Here is a 22,379-nt window from a genome sequence, read left to right as displayed (position 1 = left end):
GCGAGGTGTGCGAGGTGTGCGAGGTGTGTGAGGTGCGTGAGGTGCGTGAGCGGGAGACGGGACCGAGCAGGGACGTGACATGTGCCGCAGACAAGCAGCAGGAGCGGGCCGCGACGCTGTGTGAGGTGTGTGAGGTGTGCGAGGTGTGCGAGGTGCGCGAGGTGCGCGAGGTGCGTGAGCGGGAGACGGGACCGAGCAGGGACGTGACATGTGCCGCAGACAAGCAGCAGGAGCGGGCCGCGATGCTGTGTGAGGTGTGTGAGGTGTGTGTGAGGTGTGCGAGGTGTGCGAGGTGTGCGAGGTGCGCGAGGTGCGCGAGGTGCGTGAGCGGGAGACGGGACCGAGCAGGGACGTGACATGTGCCGCAGACAAGCAGCAGGAGCGGGCCGCGATGCTGTGTGAGGTGTGTGAGGTGTGTGTGAGGTGTGCGAGGTGTGCGAGGTGTGCGAGGTGTGCGAGGTGTGCGAGGTGTGTGAGGTGCGCGAGGTGCGTGAGGTGCGTGAGCGGGAGATGGGACCGAGCAGGGACGTGACATGTGCCGCAGACAAGCAGCAGGAGCGGGCCGCGATGCTGTGTGAGGTGTGTGAGGTGTGTGTGAGGTGTGCGAGGTGTGCGAGGTGCGCGAGGTGCGCGAGGTGCGTGAGCGGGAGACGGGACCGAGCAGGGACGTGACATGTGCCGCAGACAAGCAGCAGGAGCGGGCCGCGACGCTGTGCGAGGTGTGCGAGGTGTGTGTGAGGTGTGTGAGGTGTGCGAGGTGTGCGAGGTGTGCGAGGTGTGCGAGGTGTGTGAGGTGCGTGAGGTGCGTGAGCGGGAGACGGGACCGAGCAGGGACGTGACATGTGCCGCAGACAAGCAGCAGGAGCGGGCCGCGACGCTGTGCGAGGTGTGTGAGGTGTGTGAGGTGTGTGAGGTGTGCGAGGTGTGCGAGGTTTGCGAGGTGTGCGAGGTGTGCGAGGTGTGCGAGGTGTGTGAGGTGCGTGAGGTGCGTGAGCGGGAGACGGGACCGAGCAGGGACGTGACATGTGCCGCAGACAAGCAGCAGGAGCGGGCCGCGATGCTGTGTGAGGTGTGTGAGGTGTGTGTGAGGTGTGCGAGGTGTGCGAGGTGCGCGAGGTGCGCGAGGTGCGTGAGCGGGAGACGGGACCGAGCAGGGACGTGACATGTGCCGCAGACAAGCAGCAGGAGCGGGCCGCGATGCTGTGTGAGGTGTGTGAGGTGTGTGTGAGGTGTGCGAGGTGTGCGAGGTGTGCGAGGTGTGTGAGGTGCGCGAGGTGCGTGAGGTGCGTGAGCGGGAGACGGGACCGAGCAGGGACGTGACATGTGTCGCAGACAAGCAGCAGGAGCGGGCCGCGATGCTGTGTGAGGTGTGCGAGGTGTGCGAGGTGTGCGAGGTGTGCGAGGTGTGCGAGGTGTGTGAGGTGCGCGAGGTGCGTGAGGTGCGTGAGCGGGAGACGGGACCGAGCAGGGACGTGACATGTGCCGCAGACAAGCAGCAGGAGCGGGCCGCGATGCTGTGTGAGGTGTGTGAGGTGTGTGTGAGGTGTGCGAGGTGTGCGAGGTGTGCGAGGTGTGTGAGGTGTGCGAGGTGTGTGAGGTGTGCGAGGTGTGCGAGGTGTGTGAGGTGTGCGAGGTGTGCGAGGTGTGTGAGGTGCGCGAGGTGCGTGAGCGGGAGACGGGACCGAGCAGGGACGTGACATGTGCCGCAGACAAGCAGCAGGAGCGGGCCGCGATGCTGTGTGAGGTGTGTGAGGTGTGTGAGGTGTGTGAGGTGTGTGTGAGGTGTGCGAGGTGTGTGAGGTGCGCGAGGTGCGTGAGGTGCGTGAGCGGGAGACGGGACCGAGCAGGGACGTGACATGTGCCGCAGACAAGCAGCAGGAGCGGGCCGCGATGCTGTGTGAGGTGTGTGAGGTGTGTGAGGTGTGTGTGAGGTGTGCGAGGTGTGTGAGGTGCGCGAGGTGCGTGAGGTGCGTGAGCGGGAGACGGGACCGAGCAGGGACGTGACATGTGCCGCAGACAAGCAGCAGGAGCGGGCCGCGATGCTGTGTGAGGTGTGTGAGGTGTGTGAGGTGTGTGTGAGGTGTGCGAGGTGTGTGAGGTGCGCGAGGTGCGTGAGGTGCGTGAGCGGGAGACGGGACCGAGCAGGGACGTGACATGTGCCGCAGACAAGCAGCAGGAGCGGGCCGCGATGCTGTGTGAGGTGTGTGAGGTGTGTGAGGTGATTGTGAGGTGTGCGAGGTGTGTGAGGTGCGCGAGGTGCGTGAGGTGCGTGAGCGGGAGACGGGACCGAGCAGGGACGTGACATGTGCCGCAGACAAGCAGCAGGAGCTGGACCTGCCCTCGCTGCGCGTGGAGGACACGGAGCCGCGCCAGGCCAAGAAGAAGGAGCGGCCGCGCCATGCCACGGGCACCATGTCGCACATCTCGGGCGTCAAGAAGCCGCTGTGCCACACCAACAGCTTCACCGGCGAGAAGGTGCCCAAGCACGGCGTCGAGACGCCGCACGAGGAGGAGCTGGGCAAGGTGAGCCGACCCCCCTTTACTGTCTCTCGAACCAGCCGCGCCAACATACTTCACCAACAACACCAACATTACAGTCATTTCAGCTTTAATGCGTCGCAAGTTGGATAGCACGCGAAAAATACACGTTTTCAAATACTAAAAATAAACTTGATGTAAGCTTTTGGACATACGCCATTGCTAAGCACATGTATGTCTGTAGAAGAAAACTACAAAAAACCCAAAAGACATGAACACAAATTAACCAAAAAATTACTGTTGTCAACAGGATATAAACACCACATAATATTCCATAACATAACATAAAAATAAACATTTATGTATGTATCTATAGTAAAAATAACTCTTACAGTTAAACGCCCCCACAGATGCGGGGCCCGGGGTACAGGCCCCGTGTGTCCCCTCTCCCCCTCACCATAGTTATGTCACTGCTTCAAGGCACTTCCCACAACTGTACCAGCGGAAATCTCCGACCACATCCACTCATGATTTACTATAAATTATATAAAATTAATTTAACTTATAAAATGACAGTTAAATAAAGTAAAAATTTGTAATGGTATCTCAGCTTAAAATTCTACTTCAAGAATGTTAAAATTAGTGCCATAGCTTCATAACCATGACTACTAAAAGCAAAATCCCGGAAAGGCCATAAGCTAAGAGAGGTCTAGATTTATTATTATTATCAATTCTTTAAAAATATTTTATAATCTTGATTTCTGGATGGAGCCCACGTCCGTTGAAACGGTGGTATGACCTGCGGTTTTCCGACATGCCTTTGTTGAAGTCATCTTGAAGGGCGAGTAACCTTGAAGATGCGTGCGGGAAGACTGAGAAGCCGGGAAGCAGTCGGCGAGGCACCGTGAGCCGGGCGCCGCGGACTCACGCGAGGCTGTGTGTCGTCTTGCAGATGCTGGGCGAGATCGACAGGTGGGGCATCGACATCTTCAGGATAGGAGAGCTGTCCAACCACCGGCCGCTCACAGCCGTGGCCTACTCTGCCTTCCAGGTGCGTGCCTCCTTTCGACGCGCCGGTTGGGCCCTGGGCCTTTTCATCTGGCGGGGCCCCAAAACAAATGTGTTGTTTGTCAAGTAGGTTTAAGGAAGATAGTTTAACGTGACAACGTCATTACATTGATGAAATGATTGCATACTTTTATGAATAAAATTGATTCATTTTTATTGAATTATCACTATTTTGTATGGATACAAAGGAGTGAAATTAAATCTACAATATAAATAATAAATATACTATTATTTGCACTAATTAATTCAAATATGTTTATTACTGTAACGAAGACATTATTTTAACTATAACTTTTATACATGTTTGCTATTTAACTTCTTCCAATCTGTGTTATAGGACGATGATAGGAAAAGTAGGAAACGAATGGGAGTGTTTCAAGTTTAATGTGCCTCGAAAAAGTCAAATCGATGGTTGTTCCAATCGAGTGGAAGAGAGATGTATGTGGCGCAAGCTTACAATGAGCGTAACGGGACAATGTGCGTAACGGGACACATTTTCGTGCGTGCAGCCGGAGTTCATCGATTTATTAGACGTTGTCACGTCAATAAAACAATGTCCCAGTTTCCACGGTACATTATAACAATTTAATTTTGACTATTTTAAACAAATCAAACATCAAATTGAAGGTAAAATATCCTAGAATTCGTAATAATGTCCTATATGTGCACCTTTAGTTGTACGGCACACATCCAAACCTAAAGTTACATTCTTCCCACAATTTGGTTAACACGTCCGGAGTAATGGACACACAGTTCTGTGTCTCAACTCCGGCAAGTTATCAGGTAGCGGCGGAACGTACACACGATCTTTCATCAAGCCCCAAAGGAAACAATCGCATGGCGTTATGTCAGGTTAACGTGAAGCAAGATAACAGATTTAGAGAAATTAATTTCAAGAGCTTGACCGTTTGTTTGAAGGCTTGACGGTAATTATATTTTTTTTCTTTACATCTTGACCACATAACCAATTATAGACAATTTTTAAATCTACTGTATTAAAACTTTATTTAAGTGTTGGGAATGAAAGGTAAAGAATTTTCATTTGGTAGGCATCGGTGTATTATATGTAATTTATTGACGTAAAGTGCTAAATACGTAGTATTCGCATTAAACATAATATTTTTATTCTACAATGTTAAAAATATTTTTGACACTCAGGTTCAAATCATAGACGAGTAGTTTATTTAATCGTACTTAATGGCGTAACGATGGCTGTCAGTATTATATAAACCACATTTATATTAAGGCTACCAATTATTATATTTATTTTATCAATCCGAAACGTGAAAAATAAATACGTACCCTTGCTTAAAGCTATGTTATTATAAAAATGATATAAAACCATAAAAGGTGGCGAAATCATGTTAATGAATTTTCTTTTATACAAGAGCTGTTACAGTGAACCCTCTGGTGCGTTATTTAATCCATTATTGTCAAGGATTTTATAAAATAAAATGGGTGCATGTACCTACCTATGTTCGCGAGTTAAAAGTTATACTAACTTGACGCGATAACAAAAACTACCTTTAATTTTGCATTATGTTTTTTTGTAATACTTTTGCGTGAAAGCCATTAATAACATTAACATATTCTCAGAGGATTGTGTGTTATATTTACGAGCCGAAGTTCCTAGCGAAGCATCGGGCGGAATGTTTTGTTCAAAGTAGCTCCCCCAGACTGCTTTAGCTTCGGGCGTTGCCGGTTTTTTTTTTCTTTTCACGTTATCGCGCGGACTGCTGGCAGTCGTTCGCCCGCCGCGGCGGAAATAGCTCGCCAAACAAACCTCGGTTCATGGAACCTCGCGCCTTCCGCGCGCTGTTTTCTTACCTCGGAACTGCCCGCGGCCTCGCTTCGAGCGAACCTTGGCAGTTGAACAATGCCGCGGCTCCCGATTCAGCGAACCCTCAACAAGCACCTCTTATGTCATAACATTAGATTAGTGAAGCAGAGTTTTTTTTCTCGGAGAAAGTCATCGAACAATCTATTTATTTAGGCGGCACTCGTTTACGATCACTCTAAATACTTGGTTGTGCTGAAATGTATATTAAAAATATATATTTTTTCTTTTATTTATTAATCCGAAACAGCTAAATTAATTTTGCTAGCAGATTCCTTGTCTGAGAAACGTTTTAGTTTGTCTCATGTAAGTTGTCTCAAATTTGGCATTTGACAGTAGTCCTTCTGTCACTGTTTGTCCTGTCAACAGTAATTGTAAACAACTTCATGTGTTTATCAAACATAATGTGGTTTATTTTTGCATTGTTTCCATGCCCCCTGGTAACAGTTTTACATAGTTTGCATCTAATTTTGTAATATAAAATATGTCTTTAAAGCTTTTTAATTACTTTAGCTTTAAAAGATTAGGAAATTAAATTTATTATTTATTTTAATTGTATTTTGCTTTAAAAATTATTTCATGATAAAATAAGTTTTGTAAACCACACTGTGCCACCACTGAGCTTTAGAATAGCCTCCCTCACCACAAATATATACTAATTTTAACATTGCTAAGAAATATATTACAGCTATTCATTTTCTTACTCACAGCCGTATTGCCGACATTAATTTCGGAAATTAAAAATCCTTGTCGGACACACAAAATGTTGACTACCTCAATAACACACCTCCTATCAGGTTTATCGATAGAAGCACATTTATGATGTAACCTAGATAAATTCACTGTCGGAAATATTTATGCACATTAGTCTTAGCATGATCAAAACATTTCCGTAACGAACTCCACCATACATTCCCCAGACTCTTGAATTGGGCACCATTGACACTGTGATAACTGTCAAATTTGAGACAAGTTGCCGTGAGACGGACAATAGTCGCTCGTCCGCGGCTACACTGTCACCCCTGCCGGTATTCGTGGTGACGACCCGCATAGCTTCACCGCTCGGCACACAGTCTACACTGGCAGGGTCAATGCACGGTCCGCCCAAGATAAAACGCTATCGTTTCCTTCCAGGTGTTTCATGCAACGAAATGTTGTTACTCTGTAATTTAAGAACTATATATACATATGTGTGTGTGTGTTCTCGTCAGTATGGGTGTTCTAAATCTGGCCGGTTTTGCGCTTACACGTTATTGGTAAGCTATACTTTGCAGGGCAAGAATGTCAGACAAGCGAAGAATGTTTCTTGGAAGCGTTGACCCGAAAAATTGTCGCCGTTAGCATGGGCTTATCCAGGATTTTTGGAAGAGGTGGACCGAAGGAAGCTATGAGAATATAATTTTGATAGGCCTGTTTTCGTTTGTCTTTTGTTTGGGGGGGGGGGGGGGGGGTAATTTAGAAGATAAGGCGTGAAATATCCTCCATATATCGTCCGGATTTTAAAAAAAATGCTTTAGCTATCTGAGGTACCTTAAGTGATTTTTCGAAACCTTAACATCATAAATGTAAAGTGTCAATGCATGTTTAAAAACAAAGCTACTCCCTAATTTTGCACATACAGTGGTCATAAATTGAACCAAGTCATTTTAATTTCGTTAATGATTTGCTTTATTATTTTAAAAATAAAGCTTTAGAAGGGGCTGTAACCCCCCTATACCTCCTCGAATCTGCCCCTGGTCATTCACCAGTATCGTACACATAAAATCTTTTTGATTATAGATGGATTGATGGGTGGCGAGGGTCAAGTCAAGAACTTCTAAAATAATTGATTAGGTTTTTCCTCTGTGACCAGTTATTTGAAGAAATAACTCTACTCCAATGATTCGACCCCCATTGTCGGGAGTATTTCTATCACACTTTCATTTTGTATTGAAGTATTTTTTATGTCAATAATATATTGCTTATGCTTAGTACTGCACATAAAATATGTTTATAATGTTAAAAAAAAAATTATTCAATTTTAATTACAAAAATTGCATTTCAGCTACAAAGAAGTAAATCGTGTTTTTGGTTTTCATTTGTTTTGTGTATAAATGTTTTTGCATTAATTAGTAAATTAGTGTTTTCAATCCGTTTAAAAGGTTTAGTTATTACCTTTAGTAAGTGTATTATTTCTTCATGAACCAGACGGGTGCCTGTTCCAGTATTATATAATCTTAAGGCGCTCGGCATTGTTGTCACGGATCCCAGCTTCGTTGTTAGACAAGCGCTCGTAGACCGTGAAGAGAACTTCGCCAACAGGAGGAGCGGCTGAGGAATTTGTTCCCCCCCCCCCCCTACCCTGCCCCCTCACCGCCCCCCCCCCTCCTTCGGGCACGTGACTCCGAGCTGGAGTGCGGTCCCGCAAGACAAAGGAGGGGGTCGTCTCTGTTTACCCAGAACGCCCTGCGACAAGACAAACGCGACTTCGAGTAATCCGCTGCCATAGTAACCGGCCGGGATCGATGTCGTGCACCTGCTTCGAGCGTGCCAATTTCATGTTTTGGCGGGGTCGGCATGGAGGCCCGACTGCCGAATTATTCCCTCCGCTCGCGAGTATCGTATTGCTCGTGCTTCGAAACATGAACTTATCTAACGATAAGTATAACATAATTATAAAATTTTGGGACTCCAATTCAGGAGGTTTCGGGTTGAAATCTGGAGCAGCCAGATTTACATTAATACGTCCACCCCTAAAATCACGCCAAGAAAATGCTTAGATGATCCCCCAACAAGACCGATTCTTTCCGTAATTTCCTTGAATAATGATGTAGTTGTATTTGCCGAATGACCTATTTTTTTAAATACATGTTGAATTAATAGTAATTAAGCTTGGTTTTAACTTGGTGCAACATATTGAAGTGCGAAATCATTGCCTCAGGCTGTTTTTAATGTCTTACTTCCGGTCACGAGTGTGTTGCAAAAAAGCAATATCGATACGAACTTACAGAGATTTTATAAAACGGAACGCACCTTAAATTTTTCGTGGCAATTTTAATTTCCTGTGCTATAAGGCTGCATAAAAAGTATCGTGGTATAACGACGCGAATTTTATCATTAGGCAAAATTTTTTGCTTTATTTTTTTTCCGGGATAATGCGAAAAATTGCAAACTGCAGTTAAATAAAAAAAATTGGAAATCATTTGAAAAGTCACTGAAAACCTGCAGATTAATTCAGTTAATGATTTCACTGATTAGCAAGTTTCCATCTAGTCGTTTCCGATGATTTTTGAAGTGTATTTCGGAACCGCTTGCTATTCAATGTCAGGGAAGTCATGTGATTTGTCGGTCAGAAAAAGATGCCGGTTGACTGAAATTCAAGTGAGGATTATCTCGTCGGTGGACAGTCACTTGTCGCGGGCGTGCAGCGCAGTTCCTGGCGAGAGCCCAGGGCCAGCAGGTTGGCAGCCCTGCGGCGGTGTTGACCGCGGCGACCACTCGGCCTGATTGGCTCCCGCGCCGTCGAGAGAACCCGTCATCCGGCATCCGGCATCGATTCTTCGCGCCGAGTTTAACCGGCCGATCGGATGCTCCGAGCAGAGTGCATTGGCTCGTTCCAGGTCTCACTCGAGGTCGTTAGACGTCCCGCCCGAACCCAGCTTGGTTTTCCAGTTCTGCTTATCACCAGACAGGCCTTGTCTGGTTGTCTTTTGTTGTTTCCCCTCGGTTTCATAACTGTGCCACAGAAGAAGACGAGAAATGTAATATTCGTTGCACGGTCTCCTCGCCATTTGAACGTACTTACCTTGTAAAATCACTGTTGGCTAAAAAAATGTTTCTTATTGATGCCGGAAAATCATTAGCAAGTTTTTTAAAAGTATTTTTCAGTGTTTGCCAATTGCAGTATTAAGTACACATGTTTCCTTAAATTGCAGTGTGAACAGTACATATGAAACTTATATTCTGACATTTAATTCTTGCTATAATGACGTTTTTTCTTGGTCAAATACGAGCGCTGACTCCTTTTTGTATCTAAGATGTGGAATAAACAGGAAAATCATTGAAGATTGTTTGATAAGTCCGTGAATTTTATTCACAGTCATTAACTTCAAGAATCCAGTTATTCAAGTGGAATAGTTATAATAGATTCGTAATAAGAATGTACTAACTCTCTTTATTCCAGTATGTGTATGTAATAATCTGTAATGCAAACTCCCGTGCTTACAAGAAGTGCGCCGGTGACGAGATGTTTCCGCCGTTGTGCGCAGAGCCGGGAGCTGCTGAAGACGTTCATGATCCCGCCCAAGACGTTCGTGACGTTCATGATGACGCTGGAGGATCACTACGTGAAGGACAACCCGTTCCACAACAGCCTGCACGCGGCCGACGTGACGCAGTCCACGAACGTGCTGCTCAACACGCCGGCGCTCGAGTCGGTGTTCACGCCCCTCGAGGTGATGGCGGCGCTGTTCGCCGCCACCATCCACGACGTTGACCATCCGGGGCTCACCAACCAGTTCCTCATCAACTCCAGTGAGTACCCACCAATACATAATATCTTCTTCGTAGACTCCAGTGAGTACCCACCAACCAGTTCCTCATCAACTCCAGTGAGTACCCACCAATACATAATATCTTCTTCGTAGACTCCAGTGAGTACCCACCAACCAGTTCCTCATCAACTCCAGTGAGTACCCACCAATACATAATATCTTCTTCGTAGACTCCAGTGAGTACCCACCAACCAGTTCCTCATCAACTCCAGTGAGTACCCACCAATACATAATATCTTCTTCGTAGACTCCAGTGAGTACCCACCAACCAGTTCCTCATCAACTCCAGTGAGTACCCACCAATACATAATATCTTCTTTGTAGACTCCAGTGAGTACCCACCAACCAGTTCCTCATCAACTCCAGTGAGTACCCACCAATACATAACCAATTCTTCGTAGACTCCAGTGAGTACCCTCCAACCAGTTCCTCATCAACTCCAATGACTACCCACCAACCAGTTCCTCATCCACTTCAGTGAGTACCCACCAACCAGTTCCTCATCAACTCCAGTGAGTGCCCACCGACCTGTTCATTAACTCCAATGAGTACCCACCAACCTGTTCCTCATCAACCCCAGTGAGTACCCACCAACCTGTTCATCAACTCCAATGAGTACCCACCAACCTGTTCATCAACTCCAATGAGTACCCACCAACCTGTTCATCAACTCCAATGAGTACCCACCAACCAGTTCCTCATCAACTCCAGTGAGTACCCACCAACCTGTTCATCAACTCCAATGAGTACCCACCAACCTGTCCCTCATCAACTCCAGTGAGTACCCACCAACCGGTTCCTCATCAACTCTAATGAGTACCCACCAACCAGTTCCTCATCAACTCCAATGAGTACCCACCAACCTGTTCCTCAACAACTCCAGTGAGTACCCACCAACAAACTCCATTGTGTTCCCACTAACATACCAACCGGTTTCTTTTTAAACTCCAGTGAGTACCCATCAGTCATTTCCTCATTAACTCCAGGGATACCCTCCAACATACAACTAGTTACTCGTAAACTCGAGTGAGTATCCACCAATCCCCAACTAGTCTTGTGAGTACCGAGTCTTCACCCTCACTCAACATCATTGCAGCTAACGTAAAAAATTTTGAATCATTGCCAAGTGTTTAGTTCGTTTATAAAGATGGTGAAAATTTTAAAATTTCTTATCTTTGTATGTTATTTATTTGAATACGATTAATACGGTTAATGTTTGAGAGGAATTATGTCCAATTTGTTGGCCGGACTGACACTGTCAGAATTAAACTATTAAATGTTAAATGTTGATCTTACCCGAAATTTCCTTGGTGTTTTCTTTGGATCAAGAGAGCATTACACTATGAGAACACTAGTCCTTAATGTGCCCAGTTCACGAGCGCGATGCTTAGTGACGACAGCCACCGAGGACCCAATAAGTAGAGGTGCAGTGCAATGGCATGTGGTCACAGGTGGTGAACTTAGTCTTCATATGCTTGTTTTTTTTTGGGGGGGGGGATGAGACCAAGGGCGTAGTCAGGGAGGGGTAGAGATGGACCACGACAACCCTCGGAGAAAACTCATTAATCCAGTTAAAATAACGGTTATATAGCTCTTTATGGCCACTTGAATATGAAAAAAAAATTGAGTACGTATCCTTGTGTTTGAACACACATTAGGACAGTAGTGTATAGTGTAAGGATCTGCCGTTCATAAGTGCCGCTTTTTATTTAGAAATTTCACGTTGGTAAAAAACAAAAAAAAAAGGCACTTGAAGGTGATCAGATAGCAAAAAAAAACGCATATAAAAGCGTCATCGTTGACAAACTTTTCTGAGGGAGGAACATCGGACCAGCCGCTTTTCTGTGAACTTGGAAGGGGGAAGGGAATTTATTCCATACCACTTCTCAGATACCTTGAGAACAGGCCTATCAAAAAAAAATTTCCATGTTGCAACTTCATTTGGCCCTCCTCTGCAGCCACTCCTGGCTACGCCCATGGTGGAGGCAACACTTGTGGGCGGTTACTTCCCGACCTGCGACAGGCAGGCACGCAGGTCTTCTCTCTATTTCACCCGTTCACTGTTTATTATTATTCACTAGTAAGCATATCTACATAATTTGTTTCATCACTGTTTTTTTCCCAAAAGCATATTTGCGATAAATGGTTTCTGATTTGCAACAGTTCAAAATCTGTACAATGTTAACCTAAATCTAAAAATTCGTTTATTGATCAGCTCCGTGAGTTGTACCATCAAATTTTCCCGAAATGGAAAGTCATGATATGGGTGTGTTGCCCCGCAGGCTCGGAGCTGGCGCTGATGTACAACGACGAGAGCGTGCTGGAGAATCACCACCTGGCGGTGGCCTTCAAGCTGCTGCAGAACGACGGCTGCGACATCCTGGCGAACCTGGGCAAGAAGCAGCGCCAGACGCTGCGCAAGATGGTCATCGACATGGTGCTGTCGACGGACATGTCCAAGCACATGAGCCTGCTGGCCGACCTCAAGACCATGGTGGAGACCAAGAAGGTGGCGGGCTCCGGGGTGCTGCTGCTCGACAACTACACGGACCGCATCCAGGCGAGTGCACGCTGCACTTCACGATGAACATCACCTTGCATATCTACAGACTTGAACATGTCCCTGAGGAGTTAATGATTTATACGAACAGGGCCGCAACTAGGGGGGGGGGGGGGTTAAGCGGGGCATACGCCCCGGGCGCAAAGCTGTGGGGGCGCCGAAATCGCCTGCATTGTAATTCCTACTACAACTGGTAACTGGTAAAAAGTTTTTTAACTTGCATGCCAGGAATGTCTAATCTGATTTACAATATAACGTCTCAACATATTTAATGAACAAGTCTAGTGATTATACGGACTACTTTATGGACATAGTGGGTTCATGCATGGAAGTTACAGTAGCACAGAAACTGTTACATGTAGGTATGGAAAATGCTTAAATAGCACCATTTTTCCGTGGGAGGGCCCCCGGACCCCCCCGCTTTATTGGTGTGGTATGTGCAAAAAAATAGGGGGAGGGGGGGCGTATGATTCATGCCCCAGGTGCCAGAGCCTCTAATTGCGGCCCTGAATACGAAGAAACAAGTTTTGTAGTTTAACACGACAAACATTAAGATTAGAGATGGGTCGATTTCCAATGTTTTAAAAACTAACTAGTAAATGGTTGTGGAACACGTGTGGGCATGTGTGAGCACGCGTTGAACAGTGTGTCCCGCGTCTTGCCGCAGGTGCTGGAGAACTTGGTGCACTGCGCCGACCTGAGCAACCCCACGAAGCCGCTGAGCCTGTACAGGCGCTGGGTCGACCTCCTCATGGAGGAGTTCTTCCTGCAGGGCGACAAGGAGCGGGAGCAGAACATGGACATCAGCCCGATGTGCGACAGGCACAGCGCCACGATAGAGAAGTCGCAGGTACTGACACCTTCCCACCTTCTGCCGTGCAGTTCGACAAACTGTGTAATGTTTGAACACTTCCAACTATGTCGTGTTTAGTCATGGCCGTGGACGTAAAGGTTTCGATCGTTCGTCTGGAATCTGTGCATTTACGTTTTGTATCAGCTAGGTCTTCTCTCTATTTCATCCGTTCACTGTTTATTACTAGTCACTAGTAAGCAGATCTACATAATTTTTTTCATCACTGTTTTTTTCCAAAAGCATATTTACGATAAATTGTTTTCTGTTTTGCAACAGTTCAAAATCTGTACAATGCTAACTTAAATCTAAAAATTCGTTTATTGATTTATTGTACCAGCAAATTTTCTCGGAAAACATATGAAAACCTTTTTTTTTTCAAAATAATTTTTATTTTAAGTCAAACTGTAGCTAAAATTATACTATGTCATTTTTTTCTCATCTATCTTAAAGATTAATTTGTGAATGCTAATGATAAAAGTCCAATTAGATCACGTCGTATGAGCCGAAAAAAAATCTTGGAAGTTTTTTTTTTACTTATACGATATCATGAAAACACCACTTTAAACTACATGATAATAACAACTCAACACTCCCTCTTTCCATTTGTGTGTATATATATATATATATATATATATATATATATCACTAAAACACAAAAAAACAAGGGAAATAAAAATGAAATGAGCCGGTGTGGGTGTGGGGACCATCTAGGTGTGGTGTGGCCCATCTAGGCGCGGGGCCCATCTAGGCGCGGGGCCCATCTAGGTGCGGGGCCCATCTAGGTGCGGGGCCCTCTAGGCGCGGTGCATGTCGATGTTCTGGCGTGCTAGACGGCTCCGTGGTAAGCACGCGTGCTTGTGGGCGCAGGTGGGCTTCATCGACTACATCGTGCACCCGCTGTGGGAGACGTGGGCGGACCTGGTGCACCCGGACGCCCAGGACATACTCGACATGCTGGAGGAGAACCGCGACTGGTACCAGAGCATGATCCCGCCGTCGCCGCCCGCGGGCGAGGAGCACGACGACGGCGGCGGCGGCGGGGGCGGCGGGGACCCGGGGGAGGACCCCTCGGGCCGCATCAGGTTCCAGGTGACCCTGGAGGAGGGCGAGGGAGAAGACGAGGAGGACCTGGGCGCCACCTCGGCGGCGGGGATGTGACGGAGGTTCCTGGGACTGTGTAGGAAACTGCACGAGAAGGTGCAACAGTGGTGGAGGTTCCGCCAGTGAGACATCAAGCGAGGGAAGGGGGTTGTTCCCCCGGGTGGAGCGACGAGGCGGTCTCTTCTCTCCCAGGCCCGCGACTGGGTCTGGCCGCCGGCTGTCTTTAATATCCGTGTACGTCAGCAGCTAGAAGGTGGAAACTAATTCTTTTATACAAAATTCAAAAAAAAAAGCTCTACTTTGAATAAAAAAGCATAAGCTAGAAGTATGTGTTTTATTTAATGTTGGAGAAAGTAAGGGAAAAAAATAGTCACTGCGACAAATGTGTTACACACCAGTCAGTGTAAGCTATTCAATAAAAACACAATGAGAGTAAGAAAATTATATTTGGAAATGTTTTTTTTTTCTGAAGCAAGAATTTCAGGAATTTTTTTAATGTGAATGAAAATTGTAGTCCAGATATGTTTGTTCTTATTTTCAAGTACCATACATAAGAAAGATCTGAAATGTTGTTAATTTATTATATAAGTTTAAGTGTATGGAATGATGGTTTGATTTACAGTATTAAAGTTTATGGTTTGGCTTTATTCAAAAATTTATGACTTATGATTAATTTTATTACATTCAATGAAACACACACCAGATTGCCAAAGAAAACAGACCAGCAAAAATTTTAGTTCATAAATGCAATATATTTTCATACAAAAAATTTAGAATGTACCTACCTATTTAAAGCTGTTTATAAGCATTGATATTGTTTTGCAAAATTTTGTAGGGCTTTTAAATTGTTGCAATAATTGTAAAATGTGTAATTTTACAGTGCCAGTAATAGCTCGGACCTTATGTATGTTAAGTTAATATTGTCGCCTATAAGAAAGTACCGAATTTTCAAATACTTTCAGAAAGTTGTGAAAAGTTTTCTTTTCTGTGTACACGTTTTCAAAGATTAAGAAGGTCACCGAAAATGTAACAAAATTGGACTTAAAGCTACAATGAGTGCAGATAAATGTATGAAAGCATTTGATTTGTCATTTGTTCTGGTATATGATATCAGCACTGTTTACATACTTGGTGTGTTATTGCAGTCTATTTTTCAGACTTATGACAAAAGTTTTCGTCCCTACAAGCTCAAACCAAAGATAATTGTTTCCGTAGTGATGTTTCTTTATTTACATGCAGCATATACCACTCTTGTAAATAACTTTCATTTCACAAATAATTTGTATTCATTTACTTGAAGTTAGTGATTTCAATCAATACAAATATGAGCTGAATATTATTTGTGTGATGGCGTTTCAAAATGTTATCACAAATGAAAATGTGAGAAGTACTGGCTTTGTAAAAGCTCAGGTAAAGATGAGAATAGATTTTGTGTCATTAAAAGCTTATACGTGGTAATACAAATTGATTTGGCAGTTTGGTAGATAGGGATGTTTTTTTAAATGGTAGATATGTAGTTAATTAAGATAGCACTGTAACCTTTTTGTTATTTGCTTTGGTGCAGGTCACCAACAAATAATGGATTTAAGAATGTCCGACTAACTTAGCCTAGTGAGAGCTAAATGGATTGATGGAAAGAAGCGAATGAACGAATGGCTGTGTGTGGTGAATGTGTAGACATGGATGTGTTTGCATTCTTGCATGTGCCCATTTTGTGTGCACATCAAGTGTCTTAAGGGCACTTTGTTTAATGCCATATATTTTCCCCACCTATCCCAAAAATATGTTGTGAGTTAACTGGTGGAGTATTATCGAAATGGTTTCGATTTTATTGCAGGTGAATTCGCAAAAAATGTTTATAGATGGCGGAATGATACAAGGACTCTTAGGATGAGACAGGACGCTGGGCGTTACTGAATTCTTAAGTATTTATTTTAAGATGTAGGAGCTTGCATAGTAAACTGTGTGTTGAACTGTGTGTTGAACTTTGGTAAAAGCAGGGTTTACGACAAACAATAGCTCTTGGAATAAATTACCAGACTTTACAATGTAAACATGAAAAATTCAAATGGCAAATGATTTGTCACAAAACTTGAGACATCCTGACGGCTTTGTGAAACTGCCTTCTCCTGCAGCATTGTAGCGGTTTTTTTTAAATTACTATACAGGTAGCTAACGTTAAAAACCGTTTCATTTGAAGTTTTGGAGAACAAGGAGTATTAAATTGATCTGCACGCTTCCTATGGAAGATAGTTGAATTTGATATGGAAACCACTCTACGAAGGGATACATAAAAGCACTTCTTTTCAAAGTGGTCAAGCCAAAAGGCAAAGTACATATAGTTACTGTCTATTGGATCTTGTCAAAGTATGTTTCTGAAGTGTCTTGAGAGATAGTGGTTTAATATTTATGTCTGTGAACACCAAAATTCTTAGCATACAAGATATCATAAAGCTGTCAGGCAATCACGCAAACTTGTGTAAAGTGACATTGAAACCAAAATCACTATTGTGTAGTGTGTGATATATTTTAATGTGTGTTGTGTGTTAATATGTGTAGTTGTAATGTATTTTTTCCTCTTAAGACTTTTGTTACTATCAGACTAGAAAACTGTCTTACTGGTAACATTAACATCTAATGCTTGCACCTGCTGTTCCCGATATCCTTTTGGCTGAGTGTTATTTACCTAACTGGCTAATTAAAAATTATAGTAGCAACAAAATTTTATATCTTCATGGGTAAATTTTAACCTTCAGGTTTTTGAATTTTTTTTCTTTTTTTTTTTGTTTTTCAGGAGAATTGTGTGTTTGTGTGTGCTAACTTGCCAATCATATGTTCGATTTTCTCTGAGAATGTTTTGCCAATAACACTTTGTACCTAGCCGTGGTTTTGTTAAACATAGTCAAGCCATAGGTAGTGACTTCATGTCACATAGGATTTCTTTGTTCTCGTAATGGGTATTTGGAGTTAATGACGCAAGCACAAACTGATGTAAGTACAGTAGTAAATAATTTAATGGTAAACCTTGGAAAGCCTACAGAGCTTAAATGTTTTGTTCAATGGATGAATCTCCTAAATATGTTACTTTCTGTTAAACTTTGTATGAAAATGAATATGTTTTAAGCTATCTTTTTAATTTGACTAATTATTCTACATAGTAGTTAACATTGAAATATGCATTGTTATCTTAGACAAGACAGAAAATAAGTGAAAAAAACTATTGGTTATATTTTTTGGTAATTTTCACAAATAAAATCTTTCATTATAATAAACCAATTTTATGGTTTTTGAGAAAATTTCAATGTAGAATATTGTGTAAATTTATGTAGCAGGCATCACCAATTTTATTGTTTCTAGATAAGACAATATAATATACTCAATGGTCCAAATTGTGTACTAGAAACATACTTGTTTTATTATTGCTTATAAATGCCACTAATGTATCATTTGAATGATGTTACATTTGCCAATGTTGAAAAATGAATATTGATAAAATAATTTGCAAGTGTTCATAACTAGATATGTTTTCTATGTTAACAATTAATATTTGGTAAAAGCTTGAATATTGTTTTTAGTTTGCTAAAAAAATTTCAAGTTAATAAACTATTGTTAATTACCACACAAATATGAGTCACTGTTGTTTGTACAAAAATGTGATATAATTATGTACCACATGAGATTTCTTTTAATAATAATTATTTTGGTTTTAAATGTAGTTTTAATTATTACTTATGTAATTTTTTAGTAGACTGTTGACCATAATTGCCTCATTTTTTTACTAAAATCTTTGGGGAAAATTGAAATTTTTTAAAATGCTTTTGGGGGAATATAAGTTATTTTAAATTAAAGTTATTAATATCTATTTAACTGATACAGAAAATGTGTTATGTTACAAAATTAGGTGAGTTTTTTTGTGCTACTACATTTTGTTTGACTATTAATGCCATTGAAATCTTGAAGAGTGTCACTACATAATCTTTTATGCAGTCCGAAACAAGTCAATAAAATATACCTTGAAGCTTTTACTACACTGTTTGAATATTATCTCATTGTTTACCTACTCCACTTTATTATGAAATAAGAAAAAAATACATATTTGAACTTGACGATTGACTAGATTAAATGCTACTATGAATCAATATATTTGTATCGTATTCACTTTCATCAGTATATTAATTATTTTGATTGATAAAAAACTATTGGCAGGTTTAAATATTAACTTATCAGTTTAGAGCTTATATTATTCTAACAATGGCCATCACACAGAAAGGGCCAGAGGGGGTCCCATGAACACCAAAATATTTGTTTATGCTTGTGTGTACCATATAGTAAGAAAAATGTTATAATACTATTCCTAATACAATTTATCGTAAGCATCACAAGTTATGCAATTTTACCAGATCACATTTACATTTATGGCCAAAGTAAATTTCAGTCTTCAGTAAATTTTTTTAGTTGTGCGGAGGGAGCCCAACAAAATTACTTGCTCCTAGGCTCTTAATTTCTTTTGATATGATTCTAACCACCCCCTTTTTTTTATAGTTGACTGACTTTTTTTTCGTTAATAGTTTTGGCCTCTTTTAAAATTATGTTTCAGAAACATTTGCCTGGTTAATACATGAAACAAATCTTTTGGTTTCATTACTTAATCTGTACACACAGATTATTTCTGTGCAATGAATCTTGGTACAGTTTTTGCCATGAACAAGGCTCAGGATCATGGTGTTAAAATATGCATCTACATGGGAACAATTTTCCCAACAACCTGTGCAAACTTATATTTCTTATTAAATATGGAAATAAATATAAAATTGTTATATTCAAACAAAATTACAACATTGGAATGAATATAATATAATATAATAATTTGTAATGACTTTATCAGCAAGCTGTGCTAAACACTTCAAAAATTATTATTCCTTACAAACAAAAAATTATTTCATATTATGAGTTTGCTTTCAGGACAGGAATTTAACTACACTAGGTTCCATCCAGGACAATAACTCATTAATCTTCTACCCCCCCCCCCCCCCCCCCAAAAAAAATATATTTTTTCTTCAAAACCAACCAACCAAACAGTAACATTCCCGACCACACATTATCCCTACACACATTAATTCCACTATTCATAAAAATTTTGAATATACTTAAATTGTGAATAAATAGATTTATTTTCAGTCATTTCAATCTTGTATTAGATAAAATATGAAATTAACTATAAGAAATTTCACACGTATCATAATGCTGCAAATGAAATTTAAAGGGTTATCAAATGATATCAGTATATGTGTGAGCTGAGCAGAATATTTAATTATAATAAATAGTGCTAACATTAGGAATGAACCGATTTTACTCACGTTATTATGTAGAAAATTATACTTAAGACATTTTACACAATCTCAATCTAGTGACAAAGGGTAAGAAAAATTAATTTAAATGCAGAAAGCGTGAACAAAAACTAACTTAACTGGGTTTTTTCTTAACTTGTGCTCTGGTGATATAATGCTCAGGTTGATTAGTCGTTATCTTGTTAATTTTCTGAGGTAAGTACCTAATTTTTTTTTGATCTTTAGTTTGCTAAAACTCCATTCATTTGTGGCGACTGAGACTGGTGATGTGAGGAAAATTATCAATGCTGTCGTTATGTTGAGGTACGCGTCTTCAAGCCCGTTCTTATATATTCATTGCAAAATATCTGCTGGTGGAGATGTTTTAATATTTTTGCTTGGATCCAATGTATGATAGCACTTAAAACTTTACACTTATATCACCAACACGTCCCTTTCTAAGTCTTTTTTTATATGTGGTAGCTAACTCAAGTGCCTGGCTCTTCAATTATTCTCCATTTTGTGTTTCAAACTGAGCTTCATTGAGGAAACCAACTAAAATATACTTGTTTTGAATGATTTGACCTTTTTTTCAGTTTATTCAGAATCAGATATTTTATTTGTATAATAAACAGTCTAAATTATTATTATTAAATTATTAAAGTGAATTATTTTATTTTATTGGGCCATTTTTTCTGTTATAGATAGTTTTGTTTGTTCACAATTTCCATAAAAATATTTTTAAATCCTTGCAACTCAAACAGCATTTCTAGACTATTGTTATATCTATAAAGTATTTCTGGGTTTTAATAGTAAACCATTCTTGCTCGTAAATAAGTCTGCTAAACGAATAAAAATACAAGCAGCAAAGTTTAATATACTGCTTCTCCAAGAATGTTACTAGAAAATACCCTCAAACCGACAATACAATAAATTGTCGCTACCCCCTCCGCACCAGGCGCATCGTACTGTCTCGGGCAATTATCACCTTTAGCGGCCTGGGAATTAGGACTTACAGAGGCCACCACTGCGTGGAGTGGCGTGAATAAGCGTCGCCATTCTCGATGTTTCGGGAGTCGCGTCGGCTCGGAATGACGCGACTCGTCACAGCCGCTCTCGTTGGCTCGAGAAGGGCGCCACAGGTACTTAAGCAGCGACGCCGGCCTCCGCGGTATTCCTGAGCGAGTTCCGAGAGTGAAGGGAAGAGCGACATCGGCGAAGAAGGTGAGAGAGCCACTCGAGAGTGGGGCGAAGCGGAGCGACGAGATCGAGAGAGTGCGACCGAGTGGCGGGAGGCTGTGTGTGTGGACAGGCGCGAGGTAAGGGGCGAACCACTGTTGAGCCTAGCTCCAGTGAGGAGTGTGAACTGCGGAACTTGATAGACATTGAGTGACTTGCGAATAAACATTTTTAAGTGCAGTGATTGGTGATCTGGCATTTTTAAGTGCAATTGTTTATTAATAATGTATGTATTAGTAATTAATAAAACAGTGATAAAACTTGTTTGGACTATCACTTACGAACCCAGTTCCCCCCTCCCCACACACACAACCATTAAATCGCATCAATATTAACCGACAAACCCCCTCCAAAGGAGCCTTTACGGCCTAGACCAGCGGTTCCCAACCGGTGGGTCGCGACTCGATCCTAAAACTGTAAGAAACAATCGAATAAACCATCAGAAAATATAAGAAGAATCGAAACAAATCGAATTGTGTTTTGATTGTTTTCTTGGTTCTTGATTTTTGGCATCTGGGGCAGACAACAGAACCAGATGACTCACACAGTCGCACAGGCGGTGCACACTCTGGCAACGCCGCTCCCCCTCCAGTTCTACCGCCTCACTGTCGAAGGTCACGCCAGGTGAGCACTATTGTTAACTAACCTCAGTCACTCAGTCCTACTGTGGACATCGTGCAGTGAGGTACATATTTGGTGCAGCTAGTTCAACGTGTTGGTGTTTGGTTTGAATTTTCGCTGTGTGGTTGTATTGTGGTTTCGTAAAGTTTTGAAGATGGCCAAATGGTTGAAAACAGGATCTTTTGGTAAGAATACAATTTCTCAAGTAGCTATTGAAGAAGGGGAAACTGGCCCATCAGATACTAACCTAATTAATTATGAAAAGGGTAAAGTACAGGCGAATGCAAAGATTGTAGATTTTAACTTCTCCTAGGAACACTTGTTAGTGAGTATGAAACCACTTGCTGCATATATTTCAAACATATATATATATATTGTTAAATAAGTAACTATTTTGTCAACCATTTTCAAATCAGAACATAAATTGTTTATCAATAATCAATATATATTTGCAATATTTGTTAGATAATTATATATACATAAGGAAGGGAAACGATACAAATAAGGGTTTTTACTCCACCATGGACTGATGGCCCTTGGAGGTATTCCGATAAGGAAAGGTGGGTCACTAGCTGAAAAAGGTTAGGAACCACTGGCCTATACAATTAGGAATTCCGGGAATTTTCTTGTCCGCCGCGCGCAGCTGGTCTCTCGCGTTCGTAACAATGTTTTTTTTTCGGTTTGGGACAGTAAATGTATGATACACGAACTGAAGGAATTGTTCTACCAAGTGATTTGTAAAGTTACAACAGCGTTTACTTGT

General features: G+C 42.2%; 1 protein-coding gene across 4 annotated transcripts in view; it reads left to right on the top strand.

Moving 5' to 3' along the window:
* Window positions 1-18,454, top strand: part of LOC134533159 (3',5'-cyclic-AMP phosphodiesterase-like) — a 779,555-nt gene extending 761,101 nt beyond the window's left edge. For all 4 annotated transcript variants that reach the window (XM_063370518.1, XM_063370520.1, XM_063370519.1 and 1 more), the window contains 6 exons: window positions 2,315-2,523; window positions 3,431-3,529; window positions 9,631-9,895; window positions 12,198-12,475; window positions 13,143-13,325; window positions 14,196-18,454. In XM_063370518.1, coding sequence (XP_063226588.1) covers window positions 2,315-2,523; window positions 3,431-3,529; window positions 9,631-9,895; window positions 12,198-12,475; window positions 13,143-13,325; window positions 14,196-14,486 — 1,325 coding nt within the window. In that variant the 3' untranslated portion in view covers window positions 14,487-18,454. The remainder of the gene's footprint in view (window positions 1-2,314; window positions 2,524-3,430; window positions 3,530-9,630; window positions 9,896-12,197; window positions 12,476-13,142; window positions 13,326-14,195) is intronic.
* Window positions 18,455-22,379: the final 3,925 nt, after the last annotated feature.

Source organism: Bacillus rossius, chromosome 6, assembly GCF_032445375.1.
Source record: "Bacillus rossius redtenbacheri isolate Brsri chromosome 6, Brsri_v3, whole genome shotgun sequence".
NCBI lineage: Eukaryota > Metazoa > Arthropoda > Insecta > Phasmatodea > Bacillidae > Bacillus > Bacillus rossius.
The sequence above is the reverse complement of the archived record's forward strand: the minus strand, read 5'-3'. Positions and strand labels throughout refer to the sequence as shown.